General features: G+C 43.6%; 1 protein-coding gene across 5 annotated transcripts in view; it reads right to left on the bottom strand.

Moving 5' to 3' along the window:
• Positions 1-5,539: 5,539 nt before the first annotated feature.
• Obsc (Obscurin) overlaps positions 5,540-26,661 on the bottom strand; it is a 195,875-nt gene continuing 174,753 nt past the window's right edge. For all 5 annotated transcript variants that reach the window (XM_084590270.1, XM_084590275.1, XM_084590271.1 and 2 more), the window contains 20 exons: positions 25,905-26,043; positions 25,048-25,220; positions 24,917-24,943; positions 23,678-23,830; positions 23,399-23,444; positions 23,197-23,277; positions 22,688-22,899; positions 22,287-22,431; positions 20,211-20,442; positions 19,608-19,759; positions 18,159-18,291; positions 16,034-16,168; positions 14,036-14,197; positions 13,082-13,256; positions 11,020-11,302; positions 9,943-10,129; positions 8,871-8,946; positions 8,598-8,747; positions 7,844-8,035; positions 5,540-5,883 (listed from right to left, as the gene is read on the bottom strand). In XM_084590270.1, coding sequence (XP_084446396.1) covers positions 5,844-5,883; positions 7,844-8,035; positions 8,598-8,747; positions 8,871-8,946; positions 9,943-10,129; positions 11,020-11,302; positions 13,082-13,256; positions 14,036-14,197; positions 16,034-16,168; positions 18,159-18,291; positions 19,608-19,759; positions 20,211-20,442; positions 22,287-22,431; positions 22,688-22,899; positions 23,197-23,277; positions 23,399-23,444; positions 23,678-23,830; positions 24,917-24,943; positions 25,048-25,220; positions 25,905-26,043 — 2,893 coding nt within the window. In that variant the 3' untranslated portion in view covers positions 5,540-5,843. The remainder of the gene's footprint in view (positions 5,884-7,843; positions 8,036-8,597; positions 8,748-8,870; positions 8,947-9,942; positions 10,130-11,019; positions 11,303-13,081; positions 13,257-14,035; positions 14,198-16,033; positions 16,169-18,158; positions 18,292-19,607; positions 19,760-20,210; positions 20,443-22,286; positions 22,432-22,687; positions 22,900-23,196; positions 23,278-23,398; positions 23,445-23,677; positions 23,831-24,916; positions 24,944-25,047; positions 25,221-25,904; positions 26,044-26,661) is intronic.

The following is a 26,661-nucleotide window of genomic DNA, read 5'->3' as shown; positions in this document are numbered from 1 at the left end:
TACGCTCACTGAACTCGTTGATCAGCGGATGGCAAACAGAGCTCGCAAACAGTCTTTACAACTACATCATTTAAAGACGTTACCTCCATGGTCGTACTGCCAGCTCACGGACAATCGCCCCACTGCTTCCCCGTCGGTATCATCCGCACATCTGCCTGAAGGGTGCATATTATATACCGATGCATCACATACTGCAGAGCGAGGAGTTACTTCTGTGTATAGTCCCTCTCATCCGCATCTCAGCACTCACGTGACATATACCGCGGATACGTGCACTCTTCTGGCACTGTAACTTCAAGCAATTTACAATGCCATACATTCCCTTCCACCAGTTCCTACATTCAATGCAGTCCATCTTTACACAGACTCTCTCACTGCCCTTAAACAGCTTAAGGCCGTTCGACGCACATTCCAAATAACACAGTCCATACATTTGCTATGTTCAATGTACCCATGTCCTATTCGCATACACTGGATTCGCGGACATGCTCGCGATCCACATAACATACAAGCAGATGCTATGACGCATATAAACACATCAGACGATTCACCACCTTCCCCTCTTCTCCCAGATCCGTTCCTGTCCCACGTTTCCGATTCGCAAGTTCTGCGCCAGCGAACACGCGCTCTCATTCCTCCGTGTTCGCACCCTCTCCCCCGTAGTCTTACTCGGCAGGAGGAGGTGACAGTGCGCCGGATCCGGGCAGGGGCGGCTCTGACCCCATCTGTTCGACATCGATGGCGGGAAAAAGATCTACCACTGACTGACAGGTACCCTCACTGTGAGACTCCACCTGACGTCTGCGATGTGCGTCACTTTTTGTGGACGTGTCCATCAACGACGCACATTAGGCAACGGATAATCATGAAGGTGGGCCTGCGGTGGAATCGCGATAGTGATTATGAGAAATGGACAATGGACAATCGCTATACTGCCAACCTTCTCGAATACATAAGCACAACTGGACTTCACTCCTTCTTTTAACTTTCTATCTCCTGCATCCCATTCCCCCTTTCTCAACTTATGCCTTGTGGCAAACTCTTCGAAAAAAAAAGCTACATATACACTGTTGGGATCTGCCAAACACTACCATAGCCTTCTTTATACTCTTACATAATGCACTCTGGGGCCTGAGAATAAAAGTAAAATGGAATAAAAGAAAAAAAAATGATGCGCCTCCAAAAAATACTTATACTGCAAAGCAATTATTGAGCAAAACAGAAAAACTCCTTCGACGAGTTGCGCTCAAAATATGGCGCCGAAGAGACTTAACTGCAGTCGCTTAAGAGTGTAGAGGCGCTAAATGATATGTGTAAACTAACGCAGTTGAAAACAGTTTAAATGACTAGAACATTACTGGTCATAAAAATTTCAGCATAAATAGAAGTCTAAAAGATATAAAACACGAGGTGCTCGATTTCTAATGTGAAAACTTGAACTTTACAAGTGGCATCCAAATTGCATCATCAAATCATCATCCTCAAACATCAAATTGCATGCCTGACGAGCGACACAAAACTATTCTTACCACACTGACCTGCAACATTTCTCCAGACAAATAGGAGAAGGAGAAAATGAGAGGCGGAAGGAAAAGTGAAGATAGGGGGCTGTCTAAAAAAACAGATTCGAATGATTCGCGGCAATATGACAATACCATGGCAATACCATGGTCCTTGGCAATACCATGGTCCTTGGCAATACCATGGTCCTTGGCAATACCATGGTCCTTGGTAATACCATTGCCAAGGACGCTCGCATTCCCGATCGTTGCGACAAATTTAACTGTTATCTCAAACCCTGCCCTTTCCCTCGCCCTGACGGTATTACACCTGGCATGTTCAAAATCCTTTCCCGTATTTCTTACAGGAACTACTGAATATTATTAACTGCTCCCTAAAGTACTTTTGGATACCTAGCTGCTAGAAGTTTGTCAAAATTGTTCTATTACCAAAGAATGACAGCCTTGGCTATGCCATCGACATCAGACCGATCTCTAACTTTTATTCTTGTGAAAACAATAAAGCCCACAATTTACATGCGCTTATCTCAGTTTATTTAATAAAATAAATTCCTTTCTCCAAACATAGTAGCTTCCACCCAGAATGCTCTATATGGCCGGTGCACATTGCCAGGAAGAGCAGGATTCGTTTGGCTAGCCGGTATCGTGAAATTTCCTCTCTACTTAGTTTGATTATTTCAAAAACTTATGATAGTGTTGATAACCGACTTCTGACCTCTCATTTGATAACTTGTCAAATTCGAAATTACATAGTTGCGTGTATTCAGCAATTTCTTAGAGGATGATTTTTTATTGTTATCAGGTTGGTCTTTCATCTCGCAGATAAACACATTCTAATAGTTTTGCTCAAGGTTCGGTCATATCCGCTCTTTTATTCAATATCTTCTTTTGTTCAATACCCATGCGAAGCGACGCTCACCTAGATAAACGCAGACGATATTGCCTTCTCGTCGTCCACAGATATCCATACTTTATATCATATCTCGCAGAATTACAGAGCCGGCCTTGAATCCTGGCTAGATACACTTTCCTTTACACTAAATGCCACTGAATCTCATTCTAGCATTTCCGGTCAATCAATATGTTTCTATTTCTCTCTCATACCATTAAGAGCCTTCTCTTAAGTACCTGGGCGTTTTGTATGATTCTTCAATCAGTTGGCGACCTCATATTGAGCCCATTAAGCGTAAAGGGGAGCGCACCTTGGTTTTGCTGCGTCGCATATGCTACAGCAGGTATGAAATGAAAAGATCTGCTCTTTTTAGGGTCTACAAACTTTATGTGCGCCCTATTCTCTAACACGACTGCGCCCTGTTTACTGGCTGCGCTACTTACATTCCAGCTTCGACTACTTCTCTTGATCGAACGGCAAGCATTGCGGCTTTGCCTTGGCTCACCTAGTTTTATGGCTATAAACGTTCTGTACTCTGAGGCTCGGGTACTTCTTTTGGATTTTCGATTTCAGCAACTTACAGTACAGATCATTCTAAAATTATTTGATTGTTTCCTGTCGTGTTCAAAACTATTTTCATTACTTCACGTAATTTTTTGTTGTATTTGTTTGTCTCGCTATCAAAGTCCGCAGGTCTTATTCTTTAGTCGCTTTTACTTCTGTAGGACAGTTAGACAGGTAGGACAGTTAGAGAGGATACCGGTAAGCTGTCTAAGGAGACGAAAGATTTGATTAAGAAACGCAAGATAATGAAAGCTTCCAATCCAACAGACCGGATCGAATTGGCCGAGATATTAAAGCTAATCAACAAGCGCAAGGTGGCCGATATAAGGAAGTATAACATGGAGAAAATTGAGCATGCTGTAAAGAACGGGGGAAGCCTTAAAGCGGTAAAGAAGAAATTGGGCATAGGCAAAAATCAGATGTATGCGATAAGGGACAAGGCGGGAAACGTCATCACGAATATGGATAAGATAGTCAAAGTTGCCGAGGAGTTCTATACAAATCTCTACAGTAGCCAAAGTAGTCTGGACCGTAATGAGATTGGCGGTAGGGAAAAACATTCAGACGTTCCACCAGTGACGAAGGACGAGGTCAAGAAAGCATTAGAAACTATGAAAAGGGGGAAATCAGCTGGAGAGGATCAGATAACTACGGATTTGCTGAAGGACGGGGGGGATATCGTGTTAGAAAAACTGGCCACCTTGTATACGCAGTGCCTGGTGTCATCGACGGTACCGGAACCATGGAAGAATGCAAACATTATCCTCATTCATAAGAAAGGGGACTCTAAGGACCTTAAAAATTACAGACCAATCAGCTTACTGTCTGTTACGTATAAGGTATTTACTAAAGTAATCGCTAATAGAATCAGGACAACCTTAGACTTCAATCAAGCAAAGGATCAAGCAGGCTTTCGGAAATGGTACTCTACTATCGATCATATCCATACCATCAATCAGGTGATAGAAAAATGCTCGGAATATAACCAGCCCTTATACATAGCATTCATTGATTACGAAAAAGCATTTGACTCAGTTGAAACCTCGGCGGTGATGCAGGCATTGCGAAATCAGGGGGTAGACGAGCCGTACGTGAAAGTGCTGGAAGATATATACAGTGGCTGCACAGCAACCATAGTTCTGCATAAAGAAAGTAACAAAATTCCCATAAAGAAAGGTGTTAGGCAAGGAGACACAATCTCCCCAGTACTATTCACAGCTTGCTTAGAGGAAGTATTCAGAGACTTGGAATGGGAGCAGTTAGGGATAAGGGTAGATGGAGAATACCTCAGTAATCTGCGATTTGCTGATGACATTGCCTTGCTAAGTAACTCGGGAGATGAACTGCAAATGATGATTGATGACCTAGACAGGAAAAGTAGAAAGGTAGGCTTGAAAATCAATATGCAGAATACTAAGGTAATGTTCAACAGCCTAGAGAAGGAACAGCAGTTTACGTTAGGTAGCGAAGCACTGAAAGTAGTAGGCGAATATGTCCACTTAGGACAGGTAATAACCGCCGATCCGGGCCATGAAAAGGAAATAACAAGAAGAATAAGATTGGGATGGAGCGCATTTGGCAAGCACTCGCAGATTATGACTAGCAGCTTACCGGTATCGCTAAAGAGGAAAGTATATAACAATTGCATCTTACCTGTACTCACCTATGGCGCTGAAACGTGGAGGCTAACCAAGAGAGTTCTACTTAAGTTGAGGACAACCCAGAGGGCTATGGAACGAAAAATGGTAGGGGTAACATTAAGAGATAGGAAGCGTGCAGAGTGGGTCAGAGAAATAACTCAAGTTACCGACATTCTAGTGGAAATTAAGAAGAAGAAATGGACATGGGCAGGACATGTAGTGCGAAGAGAGGATAACCGATGGTCGCTTAGGGTAACAAACTGGATTTCAAGGGAAGGAAAGCGCAGGAGGGGGCGGCAGAAAGTTAGGTGGGCGGATGAGATTAAGAAGTTCGCAGGGGTCAAGTGGATGCAGCTAGCGCAGAATCGGGTTAAGTGGAGAAATATGGGAGAGTCCTTCGCCCTGCAGTGGGTATAGTCAGGCTGATGATGATGATGATTTCCGTCGTTAGTAGGTGTGTGTTCTCTCTCACAAGCCTGTACTCGCCTATCTGAGTTTAACTGGGTCTATGATGACATTTATCCAAACCATGGCAGCTCTTTGCCAGCGTCTACCTTGGCTTCCATTTTGGATGATCACTCCGAGCACTTTCCATCATACACAGTGATTGCCACTGATGCTGCACATTGTTCAGGAGCATTTCTGCGTGAGCTGGATTCTTTGCTGTATCGCCAGGGTTTCAGTTGTTTATGCAAAACTAGGTCACAAGACGAGTCAAATCTTTGAAAACTTCTTATGCAATCACGATATTTTTGCACCCTTAACAAAGTTGTGGAGATCAGAAGCACAGCGAAAGCAATACGCTCAACTGTTCAACCGGGTATTTCATTTGTACAGCTCTTTTGAGAGCTCACAGCTAGTTTTTATTGAGAGCTTCATTTCAGCGAAAATGTCTTCAGTCAAGGTGTTTGGCTTCAAAACTCTGTACACATATAAATATCTTTATTCTCAACAGTCCAAAAACTCAACAAAACTGACGAGTATGAGAAAAATGGCTTGTTTCATTTTCTCTCGTTTTTTTTTTTTTTTTGCTAACAGCGCTTGAACAAATATTTGCAACCGAGCGCAGTCTCATGATATGTCCGACAGACGACGTCGTCTCTGTGGCGAACAGTTTGCCGAACCATGTGCGCATGTGTAATGATAAAATCAACATGTAACAGCCATTCGAGTTTCAGAAATAATCAAGCCTCTTCACTGCTGCGTGTCAAGAACCATCGTGTTCATTCAAGCATCCCCGCTTGTTTCAGTGCTGGATAAGGAGCTCCTGGAAAGAAAACAGAAACAAGGACACCGTTAAAAACAAGTACAAAAAAAAATTGCTAAAGTTAAGCTTATCGGCTTAGCACATTAATCAGTGCGAGCCGATCGGCATTTGCCACCAAGATGTGTGGAGTGCTAGAAGGTTTAGAATATAAGCCTGGAGCGCAGACGCCAGGCTCTGCTCCCTGTCTCTCCTTTTCCCCACAACAACAACGTAGAACAGTCAGAAAAGTCGTTAGGGCCTGCAGCGCTGCGCGGCTAGCCAAGCAGATGCGGCCACGAATTCAGGTGTTGGCTTGCACGTGCCTACGTGGTCTTGCTCTGGGACTGAATCGCCTACGAATGGAAGCTTATGAAGACTGTGATGCACAAAGCGGGAAAGTGGCTGGTTAAGACCTGCTACGTTAGGCTGTGCCGATGGCTTTGTAATCCACTTAGAAAGAACACGCCCAAAGAACATCTTCCTTCTGATTGGATTAAATACATAGCCTCTGGAAAACGCGCTTGATGGACCGACATTGTGAATGTGTTGTTTCTGCAAAGGACCATTTCCGCATAATGATTGCTGCTTAGTTAAGGGTATTGTACGCACAGGCAGAGTTCGAACCGGAGTGGCACTCACTCTTAGTGATGTACTCTGCATTGCCTCTTGTTTAAAGCTTTGCTGACTTGGTACGTCCTATTGCGCATCGTGTTGACCTGATGAGATTTTCCTAATATTCTATGTACATAGTACATGTACACCCATGAGCAAACGTGGTATACTCCACGGGAGCTGCAACGATTGCATTCTTTTTTGTATAAAAAGATGGGCCAGACAAAATTGCTTGGACAAGATGGCAAGTATATCAAGGAGGGTACCTTATGCATATCTCAGAAATAACTGCTTCTCTGTCGGAAAAATCTGGCGGACAGTTTTCTCGCAGCGCGTGGAGTATACTACTTTTGCTCACGACTGTACACAGAACATTGTTTGAATGCAATAAATACCATGCTAAAAAAAATAAAGATTACACCTACGACTTATTTTCCTAATGCAGCGGACAGGGAAGTTGACCTACGCGCTTTGCAGTGAGTTCGAATCATGTTCGCAGCCGTATGCTATTCTCTGTCGTGTTTTATTATTATTCATCCATCACGTGGTGTATGGACGTCACACTGTGATGACGGCAGAGTGACTTCAGTGCCTCAGGTGCCCCCAGAGATTGTATTCGCCGGCTCGCGACCTTTCGTTCTGCGCATGCGCGAAAATACGAAAACATTGGTGCGAAAACCCACCGTGTCCTTTGCTCCGTTTTACGTTTCATTCAGTGATCGTTCCGACCCACAACTGCAGACGATCCTGGAGGCGAAAACTGGAAGTTGATGCACTACACCACCGCGCAGGCGCAAAAACACATAGGTCGCGCGCTGGAGAAGTGATATGGGGGCTAAATTGTCTCAGTGACTCACTAATAATTCAAGATAGAATTCGTATTTATGGTTACGACACATGATCAATGCCTCTTGACACGTCCCGCATGTAGTGATGTTATGGTAAAACAAAAATAAGACGAAAATTGCGCGTCACCTTAACGCAGTTAAGTCAGTTTTTTCATACTTTCATTTTCGAAAATAAGAAAGCTACATGTTATAGACATACGTAATAATTAGCACGAGCGCCAGTGTAAGCTGTGATAAATGTAATGAGGAATGTGCTATGCGATGTCTTGAAAAGATGCGCAGCTGCCATCGTAAATCAGCTTTGCCGCTTCCGGTGCAGACACGAAATGATGGGATAAGGTTAAGATTACACCATTTATATATTGAGCTTGTGCATGTGGTCACTGAGGTCAGGTGTACATACCTTAAACGAACCGTATGAAATGTACTCTACTTTACGTTTAAACGTTTAGATAAATGTGCATGAGCCTGAACGTGCAAACGGCATTTGCATAGCCCATGTAAAAGACCGCGCTTGATACCTTGAAAGCTGAAGGCCAATAAGCTTGGAGAGTCTTTCCGATGTGCTGGCGTTCTTCTTCTTCATGTGGAAATTGGCGGCGAACTCCTGGAGCTTGTGCGACAGGAACACAGAATTCTCGCGTTTTCTCAGCATGAATTCACTGGGCAGCATCCACTTGTTCTCGAGGCACTCCGAAATGGCAGGCCGCTTCCTGCGAGTGGACATCACTGGCGTTAAGAAGGGTCGCCTTTGTCGTTGCTCGCGTGCGACGCCACCATTGGTTGCTGCAGCAGGTGACGCCGCAGCGGCGACGTGCTATCCAAGAGACTGATTACTCTATCATGCTACTCATGATCTTTCTGAGCGATGGATGCGTAGGGTATGAAGACAAAGGGAGTTAACAAATAATTACAAGCCCTCTTCCCTAGCCAGACCAATCGTCGAGAAAGAAGTAAGAACAAATTGCCCTCGAAAGAGCCTCATTCGAGGTTACTCATCTGTTGCACACTTCGCTGTGGCTAGCTGGCCCAGTCTCCAAAATGTGTTTCGGAAACCTAAAATCTGGCTACGTGCATGCTTCTAGACTTATTTCTAAGAATTTGGTTGTTATGGTTCCCAGTTTGGATGAATAAATTTTTTCCGGCGGTTTTAGTAATCGACCGTTTGTTAAGATGAAAAGAAAAAAAAAATGACTGTTGCGTTCTATGCTTTCAGTTAAACAACGAAAGCGACCACAAAGCTCCAGTGGTCGCCGCAGCCTGTGGAACTCTTACTCAGGAGTCCTCTTGAAAAGCTGCATGAGGAACCGCGTCGCCTCCGTAGAAGCTTCTTTGTACAGCTTGTCGAAGTGGTAGCGTACGTAGAGAATGTTGGTCTTCGTGTCCTCTTCGTTCGCACCAAGGAATGGAGAGTGGCCGCTTAGCCTGCGCAAGTTGGAAAGGGGCACTGGTTACCGAAGGTTTTGACGAACTCGGGACTTATGGAGTCAACGCGTTCAAAAGTAAAGAGCGACAATGAGGCGCTAGCGTTCAGATTCGAGTACTTACAGTATGTACGTGAGGATGCCTACTCCCCAAACGTCCGTGGCATGGCAGACCTCGTTTCCTTTTAGCACCTCCGGTGCTGTGAAGGTAGAAAGAAAAAGAATTTTGTCTCTGTGATGACTAATCCACATATAAGCCTTCGAGTATCCGCCGCTAAATATCAGGCTTGCGTGATGAATGCACTATTGCGCAAAAAGCAAAAACAAAGAACAATAAAAAAAAGTGCCTCTGAACTTTAGGCGTACTGTCGAGAGCAAAATGGTGTGTAGCATGCTGAAGTTCCGCTGAAATGCATCCTACTGAGACTGTGCCCAGTGCCGGGACAGGCGAAGAGTTAAGCGTTGTTATGCAAATAGGGATGCTTGTTTAGTTCTTTCGATTCATGGCGCTTCTGCTTATTGAAAACGCAGAAAAATTGGTGGTGCGATGTAGTAAGTTCTCAATAAAGTTTAGTTCATTAACTTCACGCTTCAACAGTCAGAACGAAAGCAGAGTGCGAAGCCGCTGCGTGGTGCGTGCGTTACCGGTAACGCTTACGACTGGCGCGTGTTTTGGCCTATTCTTGATCTAGGAAGAAGGCTTATACCGCAGGAAAGCTCTTATCATATGCACTTGGTCCTGCCAGACAGTTGTTGCTACTTTTCAGTTATATTTGCAAAGACGCCCCCAAGAAGAGGCTAATAACGTCGCACAAAACAACTTTTCCATGAAACTCGCCGCATGGACTCAGTAACTCAGTGGATTTGGCTTTCGGCTGCTAATTCCACGGACACGGGATCAAATCCTAGTGACGCCGGGCCGCATTTCGATGGCGGCGAAATGTTAAAACGCTCCCGTGTTGTGCGATCTCAGATAAGGTTAAAAGCTCAAGGGGTCTGAATTATTCGGAGTTCTCCTCTATGGCGTCCCCCATTTACAATGTATCGCTTCCGGAATGTAAACCCAACGCACCACATATCACCCCATCCGTGCTGAATAGAGTCCAAGAGCAAAAAATGATCTCCCTAGTTACGCACTCTGGCTAAATGCTTTCTTTGGTCTGGTTTCCTTTTGGTACACAAGCACTGATACTGACCGATGTACTCTAGGCAGGCACTCGTATCCAGCGGAAGAATCTTTCCTGTTCTTGGAACGAAATTCGCCGAACCAAAGTCCACCAGTTTGATATTGCAACTGTGAGCGTCAGTCAGCACCACGTTGTCAGGCTGTAGTTCGATGTAACAGATGCTGCGGAAATGGAGGTACTCCAAACCGTCCAGAACCTACGAACAGACGATGGACAGTACAGTGATTTAGTGAATGGTACAAACAATCGGGGCCAGGCAGTTTAAATACTTGGTCTTACTTTCTACTGGTTGGTTGTTTTGAGGCCACTAGGCGCTCTTTATTTGCATACACATGCGCAATAACGTTCACTGACTCAAGAAGTCATGTATTGAGATTTAAATTCACTTCAAATATAAATGTTATTAACGCTAGCTCCAAAGATTTCAATATGAGCCCAAATGGCATGCAATGATGGGCCGACTCTCCTATTCTGAAGTACGCTGCTTTCTGCTTATGCAATTTTCATAGAGACAAAAAACCGAACGGTCAAAAAAGGAGCATGTGCGCGGTATGTCTATATATGTTCCTATTGTGACCGTTCGGCTTTTCTCACTGCATGAACATTCCTTAAAACCATTACACGCCTTAACGCAACTGGTACACCTGGAACTGCTTATGCTTTTAGAAAGATTATATCATAATATACTACAAGAATGTTTTACGCGAGGCAACATAATTTTACGGCCGTAATTAAACGATAAAGCAAAAGCTTCAAAAGTAGAGGAATCTACCAAGCTGAATACGCAGTTGTCAGAACCAGGTTGCTTTATGCGAGTTTAATATTTCTGCACAAAACGGCAGTATAACTAGCTTGTTTCGCCGACACACGATTATTCATTAGCCGAACCCGTTTCACTAGCCGAATTTTTTTTGTATTCGTAAAACAACAACAAAAAAACTGTGTTTTGTTTTCCACAGCGCCATCGATAAGGATTTTGCTCTGTCCCCATAATATTACCGAACGAAAAGAAACTTAGATGTATACATTGTAGAAATTTTTGGTTCACGTGCTTCTTTTACGTTGCGAAACAACATCCGCAGCTACCTGCTTGATGATTCGTGACACCATGTCCTCGTTGTATGTGTGGCGCGTCGAAAGGAAGGTAAGAACATCCATGCCGCACAACTTCTCCAGGCCGAGAACGACCACGTCGTCGTGGATGCTGGCCGTTTTCAGGCCAATAATTCGTTCGTGCCGGAGGCTCTTCAGAACCTCGTATTCTCGGTGGGCCGATGTCTCGGGGTCGGTGTTAGTTAGGACGACCTTTAGGGCAAGACCGCAGCCAAGCTTCTTCGACGTGCCACTGACGACGGCTCCAAACCTTCCACTAAAAGCAAAAAGAAAACGGAGACACCTCTTTTTTCCTGCGGTCGGTTGTTTGAAAGTCAAAAGGCGAGTTCAAACTGAGGCTTCTTCACAGTGCGTAGAATTTATAAGCGCTTAACGTGCAATGACGTGAGGAGGAGAAACATTAAGTGCAGAAAGCGTCAGCAAAAAAAAAAAAAAAGACGAAGTTGGATTCAGTGTCCAGCCTTATGGAAACGAAATCTCTCGTCTCGGCATCGTCAGTGCGTGCTTCACAGAGTGCGCCAGAGGAGCACACTATCCATGCTTCTTCCTGTAAACTGTATGATGCATTGGCACTCTTAAATAACCTGCACTGTACTTGCTTTTATGTTTTTATTACACTGCGAATATAGTATGCCAAATGTCATTTATTTGAAGGTACGACAAGGCATAGTCTCAAACGACCAAGCCCACACGGTTTTTTCTTGGTTGAAACCTTTTATTGCGAAAGCAATACTGCTTTCTCTTTTCAGCCTTTCGCGTAGCGAGGCGATAGCTACCATTGACCTTTAGCGTGACCTTTGGCGCGCCGCCAAGCACAGCTGCGAAAAAACAGGGGCCCCAACTCGCGCCGTCAACTCGCGAGGCGGTAGCTACCAACCGCGGCCTAACTCCCGCTCCCTCCGTGAGGGAGCGCTACAGCCGGAGTGACGTCATGAGCATAATAGCATGATAGCTATCAAATGAGCATGATAGCTACTGCTACCACCCCGTTTCAAAGGGGACGCTCCTATATTCCATCCTTCCATCCAACCATCGCCATCCCCGAGACTGTTGTGAGACCGTTTAGAACGGCGTTTGGGGCGCCGGTTCGGGTACGTCCTCACACACCGAGAGTTAAGCCCAACGTTGATCTACGGCCGGGCGGAGCTACAGTTGTGCCACATGCTCCTAAAGCTAAGAAGAATTATGGGACTGCAGCCGCAGCTACCGCCGGAGGTGCAACGTTGGATACTATAAGAGGTGGCCTAGCGGCAGGTGGAACCAACGCAGTCTCCAGGGATGCTTTCATTTCTGCTGGCGTAAAGAATGCCGTTGCAGCCGGTGCCGGAGCGGCAGTTGTACATTCTGCCTTAACCCCACCCACAACCAAGTATATCGTTGCAGCCGCGGCACCCCTTGCCTCGCTACTATAGTTATACATAGAATAACCAGGTAGCACCCCGCAATAAACAATAGTTAAACCATATGCCGGGGCCAGAGTGAATCACTGTATAACCATAAGCATAAACACAAGCACCACAACCATGCTACACCACCAGCTGAACCTAGGCGTAGCCATAGCTATTGCTTTCGCAATTACCAGGCTTAACCAAGCTAAGCCACTGCCAATTTTTTTTCGATGTACGTTGTCCTGACAGGCGGGACCCCCGCCACCCGTCCCAAGTGGCTGAGCGCCGGAGCTTCTTCATCCGCTGGTCTAAATAAAACGTTCTACTCTCTCTCTCTCCTGACAGAAGTCATCGGGACCTAAGTGAAAATTTTATTCGTTACTCTCAAAAAGTGGCTGTAGTTGAAGAAAAGCTCTCCTGAAAGAGACGGAAAAATTGCTTCAGAGGAAACATAAAACTGTGCCAATTAATAGCAGTTGCCCCTGCACAATGCATTCCTATTCAGGGGGGTTCGGGGCCCCAGCAGAGACGCTAAAGGCTCGTGTATGTTCTGCTCTCATTTTCGACTGAAACAGCACGAACAATGTGCATTTAGCCCGTACAACTATTCTTTAGTGTGAGGGGAGCATATAAATCGAAATGCTTACACAGCAAGCTCCGAGCTGAATGTGTACAATTCGTTGAGCGAGCCCGATTCCAGCTGAACTGGTGAGGTTTCTTGGGCGTAGTCAAGAGGAACTCTAGTTTCCATCTCATATTCTCCTTCGAATATTTCTTCTTGGTGCTTGTGCTCTCGAGAAAGCTGGATCTTTTGTGCTGACCCTAAAAAAGAAGTATGAGCTTGAATTATTAGATCGAACATGATTAGCTTGCTGCGTTTGGAATTGCTAATAATTATTTATTTATTTATTCACTTATTTATTAAATACCTGCATCGCCCAATAGGCTATTACCGCAGGGGGCTGCAGATGCTAAATACTGACGTAAGCAATTTAATTCAAATCTTGGAATTTTGCGGAAACATTTAATGTGAGATTTTTTTCTACGGTTCTTTCGATATTGACATTTAGGTTAACGTCTGTTTTCTGGCTGCTGCTTCCGGCTATAAGCTACTTGAAGAAATCTGACTGCACTATTCGAAACTTGTATTTTACTAATAAGGTATGATGTATAATGATCCCGATAAACACATCCGTATTAAACTATAGATCACTCTTGACTAAAATAGAGCTCTTATATTTTAAGTTATTCGACAATGGCTGAAATTCTGGCGTAATAAAGCAAAAATTGATGCTGCTCTTATTATCCATGTAGTTCACGTGTTTATTCCATCGTAAGATGTAAACATGGCGCTAGCTATTGAAATGCCTTGCGTACACCGTAATATAAATAAATATGTAGTTACACCAGTTTGTAACGCGTTTTCATGCAAATGTGATGGGGACGGGTTTATTTATGTTTAGGTAGATGATCCAAACGCCCATACCAAGTTTCTAGATCTGTAAATCACAAACAGCTGTTACCCACTTCACGAAAACCATTCTCTTAGATCCTTTGCTTTAAGGTGAATTTTGCTCAACTGTAGAAAGGCCTGCCCCTACCTTCGTCTGCCGTAGTGCAAGGGTCGGATGACAGGCTCGAATCACTCCATCCGTATTTATTCTTAGCGCAGACACGGAACATGTATGACGTCGATGGCTTTAAGTCAGGAATCACCCAGAACTCTTGCGTTATTGTGTCTGACACTTTCGTCCATTCCGCTCCTAGGAAATGAACAGAAACAGTGTTGTCAAATAGTGAAAGTGGTTCATCCATTGGGCAAAACATTTTTTATATAAAAAGCGCTAAGAGCAAAGTGTTAGGTAAAAGGTAAATATTTTATTTGTTAAAAATGAAGTCGATTTCACCACTTGTGGATAAGAGTACCTCATCCTGAAAGTCGCTGTGCCAGCCAAACTGCTAACGGCCAAGACATGGCACTAGGCCGTGGTGAAAATATAAATGAAATGCTTGTTCTTAGAGTTGGGAACGGTTACACGGGGAAGCAGATGGTAAGTTTAGAATCGGTTCGAACTACTCTACTGCTCTAGAAATCTGGAGCACTAAATATTTAAGGCCCGGGTCTAAATGCTATATGCCGCAATATTGTGACGACTGAATGCCGCACTTCAGTGTTTGCGAGCGTGATTTCTGCTTTATAAATTTAGCTACAAAGTTAACAGCGGCTACATGAACAATCAGCCGAAGCTAGCGCAGCCGAAGTCTCCTGTAATTCCTTTCCACCTAGGCTTCTTTAATGAAGCTTGTAGCCGGCTCTTTCTCTTAGCAGGTGCACACAGCTATTCAGGAGGCCCATGATGATATGTTTTTCCGGGCATTGTTTCGATCGCCTTTCTTATATGTCTATTTCCTTGCTCTCTTTAAAGATTCTTTAGTGAGCAGCGCCACCCATAACATGCTTATCGGTGCATGCTGTATCGTTCTGTTAAAAGTAATGGGTTAAGATACCTTATTTCGCTGCGGCGTAGCACCCACAATGTTAGAACTGACGCCTTTTAAGCACGTATATTAAATAGCTATGTTACTATGTGGCGTAGAGGGAAGCAGTCTCATCTATATTCCGAGTGAGCAAGTAACTGGCTGCGAGTGACGATTACTGACGTAGATTTGTCAGCAGTTATTTTTTGTAGAAATTTTAAGATATGGGCATGCAGTTTTTACTCATGATACGGTCATGTTACTACTTGTGTTAAATACCGCGTAACATACACACAGTCGTCGCAAGTTTACGGCATGTGACTTTGAATAGAAAATTATTTATGGCCAATTGCTTGAGGTTTCGAGCTGAATTCTGTAATTCGCGCAAGCAAAATCAGGTTGCACATTTATTTCATTTCAATACGCGTTCAAGGAAGGTTACGAAATAAGTTCTTCTTTGATTAATATACTTTGGCTCTAATGCATAAATGTGGCAGCGCAAAGGCATCTTCTTCTGTAGAACCAAATATTCGTCCTGGTATCGTGATTCTCTCTCATTTCTACTGCCACCTCCCTCCTCACGGTAAATAATGTAGCTACAGGGAACATGTACACAGTTTGGACGAAATGAGGCGAGGCTTTTTATTTCTCCTTATTGCGGATGTGAATGCAATATTGCCTTCTTTTTTGTCTTCTCCATATTATCTGAGCTATATATTTCCTTAGTGATATGACCTTCCGACAACTGTAAAGACAGGCTAACACATAAAATAAAACCCGTGAATTTAGTGGGAGTCCTATGTCGACGTGTTTTTTTTTCTTTCTTTCTTTCTTTCTTTCTTTCTTTCTTTCTTTCTTTCTTTCTTTCTTTCTTTCTTTCTTTCTTTCTTTCTTTCTTTCTTTCTTTCTTTCTTTCTTTCTTTCTTTCTTTCTTTCTTTCTTTTTTTTTTTTTGTCTCTGATCGCTATGCCGAGCTTCTGCGTATATTGAAACTATACTATCGGAGACGAAAGTTGTATTCAAATGAATCATGCATGTTTTGTTGATACGCAGACTGGACCTTACTGAACTGTAAAACAAGTGAAGCATTTTTAAGGTTTTTATTAGCTGGTAGACCTTACCCAAGGTTTCCTTGTATTCCAAGCAGAAGCAGAAAATTCGTGCGTTTCCGTCGTACTTAGGACTGTACCATTGGACGTATGCTTGGTGGGACGAGCATTGTTTACAGGTGGGAGGCTCAGGCCGGGACGGCTTTTCTGTGTATGAAAAAAACAAAAATTGAGGGCACGGTATAGAATGGCAATAAAAACTCCAGAAATGAGCTTACACAGCGGACTGATTGTTCTGCGTATGCTTTAAGAAACTGCAAATTTTCACCTTGGTCATGATCCTCGCACTATGGGACAAGTTTCCCCATCTACCAAATCTACCAGCTTATTAGGGGTGCTGGCATTGCGAGACAGGATGAATACTTCAAACGTTTCAGTCCAGATTTGACAACTATTTACAGAAAACCAGCATTCACGTACGCAGTATTCCTAAAGAGGGGTATTATGCAGTACGCTGCTGCCGAAGCAAAAACCTGCCTCAGAAAAAATAACTTCCCGGGGATATATATATATATATATATATATATATATATATATATATATATATATATATATATATATATATATATATATATATATATATATATATATATATATATATATATATATATATATATATATATATATATATATATATTTCACCACTGTCTTCAACATCATTTCTCTTATCACCCGCGCACGGGACAAGCAAGGCTATACCGGGTGTCCCAGCTAACTTGAACCAAGGGTTACAAAATAATGTATTTGAGGTAGGTCAGTGAAACCAAATGCATACAACTGCCAGCCTGTTTGCGCACTACAGGCAATTTTTTGTTTTGCATTTACGTAATTAGCTAATTATGTTAATTTCTCTAATTTTTGAAATATTGACTTTAGACCAAACATGTGAATTGGAAAGTTGTAGAGCACCTTCAGAAACCCCCATTCCATTAACTTCGATAAAGAAAGTCTCACGTGTATCTTTTTTTCCGGGCTCAGAAGAAAGCGCGCGAAATACAAATAATACCACGTGACTAGCGCATTTGTGCGCCCCGATTGTGGTGCTCTCAGTCGTGGTTTGAGCGAACGACATAAGCTGCGGCTGTGACCCGATGGTCGCGTTGCAGCGGCAGGCAGAAATGTTGGCGATGGTTCGAGCGAGCTCGAGCTCGCCCGTCGCCACCGCGATTTTGGCCAGGCCTGCGCACCGCAGCAGCCTACATCACGACAGGCGGATGGCGGTAAATAACCGGCAAATGAAGGTGCAGCGCTAATTTAGTCGCGTCACATGATGACATCTCGCCCCTTTACCCAAGCCTGTATGCGCAGATTCAGTGGCTGATACCTTATCGCTCATTCGTTTGTCGTGACGTTCGCTGATGGGAGAGAAGGATGCCTTGTTAGAATGTCGGTGGTGTCGGCTCGCCGCTCTCGCTGCTACTGCACCGTCACGTGGGCCGGCTGTCTGACGCGGGCGAAGAAGCCATCGCAGGCATATCAGCCTGCCGCTTTAACGGGGCCAAGAAGACACGGCCGCAGCTGATTTCGTTCGCTCAAACCACGACTGAGAGCACCACAATCGCGGCGCACAAATGCACTAGTCACGTGGTATTATTTGTATTTCGCGGGCTTTCTTCTGAGCCCGGAAAAAACGATACACGTGAGACTTTCTTTATCGCAATTAATGAAATGGGTGTTTCTGAAGGTGCTCTACAACTTTCCAATTTACATGTTTGGTCTAAAGTCGATATTTAATAAATTAGATAAATTAACATAATTAGCTAATTAAGCAATTGCAAAACAAAAAAATTGCCTGTAGTGCCCAAGGAGGCTGGCAGTTGAATGCAATTGGTTGCACTGACCTACCTCAAATATATTATTTTGTACCCCTTGGTTCAAGTTAGCTGGGACACCCGGTATATATGATCATCAATGGCTTTGGTTGGTTGGTTGGTTTGGGGGGTTTAACGTCCCAAAGCAACTCAGGCTATGAGAGACGCCGTAGTGGAGGACTCCGGAAATTTAGACCACCTGGGGTTATGTGTGGTGCGATTGAAGTTTTAAATGTCATAGGGGACAGCTTCTTTTTGAAAAAAATGTGCGAGGTATAAGGAGGCACACTGATTGTAACCATTAGCTCATCATAAATTGCACTAACCACCAATCTTTAGCCTAGCGTGGCACAGGGCAACGCCATGGCTGTTCCTAGCGGCGCACTTGAACAAGCCAACGTCGTAGGCTTTTCCGGGCTTTAGTCGTAGTTCAGACCTGCCATCGGCGTCTTGCGTGATCTGAGGAGAAGACAGAGAAAAAATGCACTAAACGCATATCTACGAAATGCATAAGAGCCACAACTACAAAAAAAAAAAAAAAGAAAGAAAAAATAGAAGTTACAGCCGATTTGCACACTTTATCAAATGTGAAGTATGTACGCAGCACTTCTTATCCCTTTTATACTTTTCTATGCATTTTATAGTTTGTTATTCCTTCGTTTTGCTTTGATAAAAAATGTTCTCATGCATATGATTCAACACTGTACTTTGTTTATTTAAATGATAATAAATTGCTTTACAGGAAACGAAAGGCGCAGTATCTGTCATACTTTTTCCGTGGACACCTGAACAACGACTTAAGAGAAAGGAGGAAGGTGGGAGGAGTGAAAGCGCACAGCACACGGAAGCCTCTCCGTTTCACCCCCATCAAAACGCAGCCGTCGGCGGTCGGATTCGCTAAGCCGAGCGACGCGCATCCCCTCCTTGTCTTTCTCGACTTCAAGTTCACGTAGAGAGAGAGAGAGAGAGAGAGAGGGGGGGGGGGGCTTCGGACAGACAATGGCGAAATCTGTGACTGCGGCTAGTAGTGCTACGCACTAAAAACTGTCACGCCACGCGATGCAAGGTCACTGGTTGTATAGTTCCCAAAAACGCACTATTGTTTTAAAATCCCCATTTACTTTTTTCTTTTCGCGCCGACTTTGGGTGTCATGTTTCCCTTCACTTTTTTCAGTGCGTTTTATTTATCGGCGCAGATACAGGGTCCTGTAACTTTTTTCGTCCCGGGGCGGGTTGCACAGCCTGTTGAACGCGCCTTGCCGTCTCTTACAAAACAGTCATCATGTACGCGAACTTCCTGATACGGAAACTTGTGCGCAGCGGTAAAATGGCACGAAGTCGGGAGCCGTAGATATCTTGGCCAACGAATGCTGAATGCTAGACTTACACATCGCTGCCACCATACTCCTTGCTTTTATGGGCAGATATTGGCCCAATAAATACCGCGGTTTTCAGCAGGTTTGCATGTCCTACTGAAGCTGAAAATTGTTAATGGCAGAGTTTAAAGTCTCGAAACGACATATTCGCTCTGGTGAAAACCGTAGTGGAAGGCTCTGCATTAATTTATACCACGAGGGATTTTTTTCACGTCTACTAACATCGCATCACACAAAACGAGGGCGCTTTTTTTTTTTTTTTTTTAATATCGCCTCCATCGAAACTCGGACGCCTGCGGATTGTCTTCACTGCTACGTGACACAGCCCATGACATATGCAATAATAGAAGTCTGGCGATTAAGACCATGCCGAGTGAAACAAGAACCGGGGATACTCACCTGAACCCTACTGCTCTCAATTAGAATACTGTCGTTCCTAAACCATGAATACTGAGGCGTTGGATTTCCAACAGCCAGGCACCTGAAGACCACCTCGTCATTTTCCTGGATGACGCAGTCCTCTATTTTCTCCCTGAAGAATGGCGCCATTCCTGCAAAAACGAAGTAAGAAGAAAACAGAGACGAGACTGGTAGACGTTTTGCTGTTCATTCAGTTCATTCAGCAGTGTATCACTGCAAACAAAATAGTAGCTCAAAATGTGCACGTTTGCTATTACCTTTTATGTTTTTCTTGAATTTCTCGCTAATATATGTTTCTCAATCTATATGTACGTTGTCCGCATGCTATTTTCATGACCGTCGTACCAGTCCAGCTTTGTAGACAAGGTGTTCGCAATTTAAGGTCTTGGTTAAGCTTGGAGCAATTATGTTGCGCTACTGGGGTCCAACAAAATTTATTAATTCTTCCACGCAAGTTTTTAGAGGTAATTAAAATCTTGCCATATCCCTCTGGGAGACATTTTAGTTCCAGTTTCGTATATAAAGCGCGCGTGGCTGCAGACTTCGAGAAAAAGTCGACCGCGGGCAAAAATATAGACCCACCAATGCTTTTCTCCCGGGACGTCTTGTCTTTCCAGGCTTCGTGCTTGAGGTGTTCCATCTGGTGGTGGGCGTAGCCCAGGCTGCCCACTTCTCGCTGCAACCTCAGCGGCAGGCTCCGCGTGCCGAGACCTTTCTTCTCGTCGTCGATCTCTTCGTCCATGACGTCCACGAACTTCCTGCGCTCTCGGACGACCACTTGAGGGTACACGTTCCTTGTTCCACGCTCGTTGATCTGCCCGTATCAGACGAAAATAGCGTTTCTTTAGGTTGTTCAGCAGCAGAAGGCAGTTATTCGCAAGTGGATGATGATCAATGTGATTCATTCAGCAGAGTACACGTTAGCACTAGCGCCTTCATTGCGTGATGGATGTATATGTGCAATCACTAATGCAAACAAAGAAAGGAGGCTTTTTTTTCTTTCTTACAACCGGCAATATGAAAGATAGGCAGTGTTCTGCGCAGTTGTTGAAGAATGCCTTAGTATTAGCTCCGAAGTGGCACAAGTTGTGCATTTATTAAACACAGGAAACGAAAAAAGCTCGAAACAAAAGTGTAAATAAAAAAAAAACACTAATAATTTGAATCTGCCGCTTTTCTCAAGCCCAGAAAAATACTAGGAGCAAAAAAGGATTAATGCAGGCTGTTCCGCATTGAATGCTTAGTTTCCGAACAAAGCTGCAGCAATGGTTGGCTGCTGCAGCTCAGTGCGGTCATCTGGAAGGGTTGCTAAAAGTGAACCAAAGTCATTCTGTTCGGGGGTTTTTGTTACTTTGCTGCCAAAAATCGAACTCACGAATACCAAGCCCCCTGCGACAGAGAACATTCACTGAAGTAAAGGGGCGGGTTAGTTGGTGATCCATAAATTATGATGGCGCAAATACGCAGAAAGGTTTAAGAAATTTGAATGTAGGCTATAATGTCGCACAAGAAAGATAAGTGACAATGAACGTGACAATGAAGCCAAGTGAGAAGGGGGGTCGAAGAAAAACTGAGTAGTAGTAAATCTTGTCGAGCTTTTTCAACTACATGTCCAAGCTGCATAGCAGGGGTCTGAAATTCTTATTGAAATGGAAGACATTAAGGAAATTTCATCCATAGCGGGCTTGAAGTAGAAAAAAAAAATAACAAAAAATAAGTAAAGAAAACAAAATAAAAAAAAAAGAAAATAAAAATCTGCAAAACGCAATAAAAAAAAAAGGCATTTAAAATGCTATATACAAAGCTATAAAAAGCAAAAATAAACCAAACGCCTCGTTCCTTGACCGCAACCGCCTATTTTTCTTTTTTTTTTTTGAACAGAAAAGTGGCCCGTGCTAGATTGTGCCTGAACGCCGGAAGGCCGCCATTTTAGTATGACTCGATGAGGACTACTGATAGAGTACAACGCCTAATAAATATAGTACTCGATTATTCTGAGGAGAAAAAAAAAAAGCAGGTTCATAGATGAAAGAAAGGGCGCCTTGCCTGGCCCTTGCTCATGAAGCCAGTTAGTATCTGCCCGAAGTACACGCAGACTAAGGGGCCAGTGCTTCTTATCATTTCTGCTAAGAACACGTACCGTCTGGGCTGGGGGCAAGATCATTTAGTTGGCTTTAATTGGGAAACAAGTCTGGTGGTAAAGCTGACTTGAAGCTGGCTGGTGCTTTCGGAACAAATGATTAAATTTTTGGAGCCAGCGAGCCGCGTGTTTGACACCCCTGCTCTATAGAATAGTACTTGATGCGAGGAATTTACAACCAGTATTTGTGAACATTGCGCGTCAGAGGAAATTCACACTTGCCTAACACTTCAGAATTTGCTGGAACTTGCTGAGGAACTAAAATTTATCGTCTTTCAACGCGGGGATTTCGCACCACAAAGCTGTCTAAATATCTAGAACAAACGGTAGTTGCAGAAATAGGAGAAAATAAGAAATTTGTCCTGAGAGGACCGACGACAGCCCTAATGACATGAGAAAAAAAAATTTACAAGAGGACCGAATCTAAGTTCCGAACATATTTTTTGGTACGAATCTTTTACGAGCTGTATAAACTAAAGCACAAAACAAAGTGAACAAGTTTGACGTAAAGCACTCACGTCGAATCCACCCCAGTGCCTTTCGCGGAGACTGGCAGCGAGGCTTGGGCTTCGGGATGCGCCGACCCTCAGGTACTGGCGAATTCTTAGCGGGAAGTCAACGTCTCTGAGCTGAAGCAGATATGTATCGGGTCCGCTCTGGTAGCTGCGTGGTTAACAAACAATTATGGAAAAAGTGCAGAACAGTCCGTAAATACGCGAAATATATTAAGCAAAATGCGCACATGCAACGCTGGTCCAGTTATTTTGTGACAGTTGCTCCAGAAATCAGTTATCTCTGAAAGAGCAGGACTGGCATGCTACCCCTAAGAACCACCGTTGAGATTTTGATTCTCTAGAGTACGCCCATGCCGGAAAATTGCTATCCAAGGCACAAAAGCTGTAACGAAATAAAAGTGTACCTGCTCTCAGAAGATATGTCCATGCGGTCGTTGGGGCCCTTTCCGGGTCCCTCGATGGGTGCAGACTTGACCTTCGAACGGGAGATCTCTCGGTCAGGACTCATTGGTGGCGTGTAAACCTCATCGGGCGGATATATCATCTTGCTTGGGTGCGTAAAGCATGATTCCATCGTCCTTCTCCTGTACGTGTTCCGGCAGGAGGCATTGGCGTACTGCGGTAAGCAAGAGGGCGTACAAGTTGAGCACTTCGCTGATAGACGTCAGTAGTAGTAGCCAGAGAATTTACGCTTAAGAAAAAGCAGTGATGCGCACAATCAATAGCCATGCAGCAGGAGAATAGAAACCTTGAGGAGCAAGATGACAGAAAAAAACGTTAGCAGGTATAAAACCTACGTCTTCAACATAGGCATATTTTGTAACACGTATTTTTAATTAGGTATCTTTTCGCAGCTCTACCTCCCGACACACTATGAAGGAGCTGCTTTATCTACAAGAAAGCATTAACTTACCCAGTTTCTCCAGTGCCTTTGGTACTCTCGCAGCCTGTCAATGTTGGAGAGGCCCTCACCCCTGTCTGGACGTTCTGTTATCTGTGGAAATGGCGATTGTTCAGTTAACCCCCAGATGTCTTATTAGGCTTATGTTAGTCCTTCGAAATATCCGCAAGGTTCGAGAATGCCAGTGACAAAATAAGCTTTCGGATGTACCCACCTTAAGCCACGGGTGCTCAAGAGCTGTCTTCACGTCCATTCTTTCACTGAGATAAAATAAGAAGAAATGTTATGGTTTTCTTAGTGCACACTTCTTGCACTCGCACCATTAACAGAATCTTAATGCACATGCATGTCGAATGTCGAGATAGTTAAACATAGCTTGCTCCACTCATAGCACAAAAGACGCAGTAGTTTGAGCTGTTGGCTAGTCTTAATCATTTCTCCACAGATGGTATTTGGGATAAATGCAGAGCCAGAAAAGTTGTGGTGAACATACCTTGGTTCAAATACTAATAACTTGGAGATGAAGTCGCGCGCATCGTCGGAAACTTTAGCAAAGCCATCATGTAGGAAGTTAATCTTGCCGTTCTGGACATTCTTCAGAGTTTCTCGGTCATTGAGTCCAAGGAATGGCGAAATTCCGCTAAGCCTGGAGTAAACAAAAAAAAAAAAAAAAAAAAAAAAAAAAAAGGAAAGAAAAAGAATCCGAAAAGTTCAGCATTGGGAAACCGAAAAGTTTTCCTGACTTTTGCCACATGTGTTATTTCAATAAATTACTCGCAATTTCCCCCGTGAACAAGGAAGAGAGTCTTCTGCAGGACACTGAAGCAAAACCACGTCGAAAAATTAATAATGCAGTCTTACGCATGTCCACAGATATACGGTAAGAATGAGCAGGCGGCTTGCCTTACAAATTACGGTAGTTGGGGCGTTAATTTAAGTAGCATGGTCACGCGTAATAGCCAACGAAAAAAAAAAAAAGCTAGGCATCTCTTTATGCGAATAAAGCTGCTGCAGCATTTATCGTTCAGTCTCGTTTTAACCAAACTTTTGCAATGCCTAAAATAATGCCGATATGTATACCGTATACCATCAACATGATATTACACTGCAGACGTCACTGAAGACTAAGCGACGAGATGAAGCGCTAGAGTAACTGGCCTAAAAAATTGTACTGCGTATTATGCAGACATCTTCTATCCGAGAGAATTTGCAAGCTGAATCTTGGATACGACTCGTTTAATTTACTGCCCACTTGACTGATGTTGATCGCTACCGTAAGCGGCACTACACGGCTGTAAAACACTTATCCGACTGTTCAAGTCTTGCAGATTTTGTTAGGAACAATACGGGAGGGGAGTTATTTATAATCTGCTCGTGCATAAAAGAACACTTTCTGAGAAAGCAGCTTTGAGCAGTCTTCACTACCAAGCTGTAAAGCTGTATTCGCTCGTCTTTAGTGCATTCACTGACATTTAACAAGCGTGGAAATCGTTTGGTTGCCTCTGGAGTTGCGCCTGCCCTTTAGGTGCTCTCTTGATTAACAGACCATATATTCTTGCGCGTACTGCGCACTGCTAGCCGCAAAACACGAGAAGTTAACTTGTAGACAATATCTGCTAACGTCTTTTTTTTTTTTTGTTATCAATATATCAAATTTCGACAATCGTATTCACGGCATTTTAACTGCAGTGTTCCTGCAGAAAGACAATGAGGAGGTGTTGTTAGTACTTACAGAATGTACGAGATGACTCCAACGCTCCTGCAAATGAAAAAAAAAAAAAAGAGGGGGGAGTTTGACGGACGTGAGCATGTAACGATGACGCTTAAACACTCCACAGCGTTTTTCTCGAGGCAGTAACGTACCACATATCTGAAGCAAGGCTAGCTGGCTTCTTGTTGGCTATTTCGGGAGCCACAAACTCGGGATGTCCGTACTCCTGAATGACTACTTTTCCTCTCGGAAGCCTCGTGGAGAGCGAAAAGTCGCCAATTTTGATGTCGTCGCTGTTCTCGCGAGCCACGAGAGCATCGCCGAGCTAGTAGAAATAATAAATGGACAAGAATATTACCGAACACCATATTCACTATTAATTCACAGCGCGCCAAAAAACGAGAGAAATCAACACGTACTCTGTGAGTATCGGTGAGAACTTGTAATTTAGCTAGGATTCGAGCGTCTTGCCAAGAAGTAAAAAAAAAAGAAAAAGAAACGAGGTGCCAGAAAATCTGCCACTCCGTAAAACGCTACATTTCTATCTTGCTGTTCTCCTCTCTGAGCAGTCTGTTTTTATTTAGAACTCAATTTGGCAAACTAGACAATGACGCTTGGGCAGAAATTACTTCTAGAATGACAGCCAGAAAGTCTGCGCATTATTTAATTAAACTGCACACATTTTAACGAACCAAGGAAACAAGACCTCACCACATCGCTATGATGATTGCACTGTGATGCAGTCAAAAACATGGCAAGGCAAACAGTAACTGTGTAACTGTGCCGACTCTAATGTCAGACAAAATGTTGGCCGATAGATGAAAATAGGACTTGTTTACTCTGGTAGTGGACTCAGAAACTGCAGTTGAGTTGAGTTGTATGCTACCGGTGGGATTAGCCTTGCTTATGCAGTTTTCCTATATTTTGCACTATAAACGATGTAAACAAATCCTTTTCATATGGGTAGGGCAGTATAACAGCACATGATAATAAAAATGAGGCTACTTACAGTTAGACCAAGGTGTGCAATGTTTTGGGCATGCATATAGTTGAGGCCCTCAAGGATCTGCTTAATGTAGTTTGCGATTTGATGTTCCGACACCCTGTCTTGACTAATGATATTGTCCAGGAGCGGACCACCACCACAGCTGAAAGCCATTGTCAAGGTAAAGTCTAGGCTTAATCTTAGAAGAAGACAAGTGAATTGAGACTATTGCATTTCAGGTTGAGTACAGAAACGAAGGAATTCTGGCTGCAGCTTGCATAACCCTTGTACATGTGAATTAGGTGCAGTCTGAACATTAACCCGTCTAAGGCTCCTGATCTTAATCTTAGGAGCTTTCGCGTAGCGTGCAACTGCCCCCCCCTCTATTTTCAAAGAGATGCGGCCACAAATAAGTGTCTGTTACTGCTTTCCACGAGGCTGGTACTCTATAGCTATGCACACTGGTAGACGGAGGCGTCGATGCTTGTTTTCGACGTGTGAAGTGAACTGAAAATAAGACATTTACTCATGAAAAGTGAAGTGCTCCTCATTCATTGCGTATTGCACAATATGACCGCGAATAAGAGCAAATCGTTCCCAACGATAAAAACAAAAACAGTTTTAAATTCCTTTGACATACATAGCGCACCTTTTTTTTTTTTTTTTTCTCCAAATAGGTCTAGAAATAAAAAGCAATGTCCCTTTGCAGTTATAATCGGGAGCGCATTTGAACCATGTACGTTTCCCATCTCCTAATTTTAAATTATTTACGCCGCAGTGT

This window comes from Amblyomma maculatum, chromosome 1 (genome assembly GCF_055883805.1).
Source record: "Amblyomma maculatum isolate TAMU_Amacu chromosome 1, ASM5588380v1, whole genome shotgun sequence".
NCBI classification, from domain to species: Eukaryota; Metazoa; Arthropoda; class Arachnida; order Ixodida; family Ixodidae; genus Amblyomma; species Amblyomma maculatum.
The sequence above is the reverse complement of the archived record's forward strand: the minus strand, read 5'-3'. Positions and strand labels throughout refer to the sequence as shown.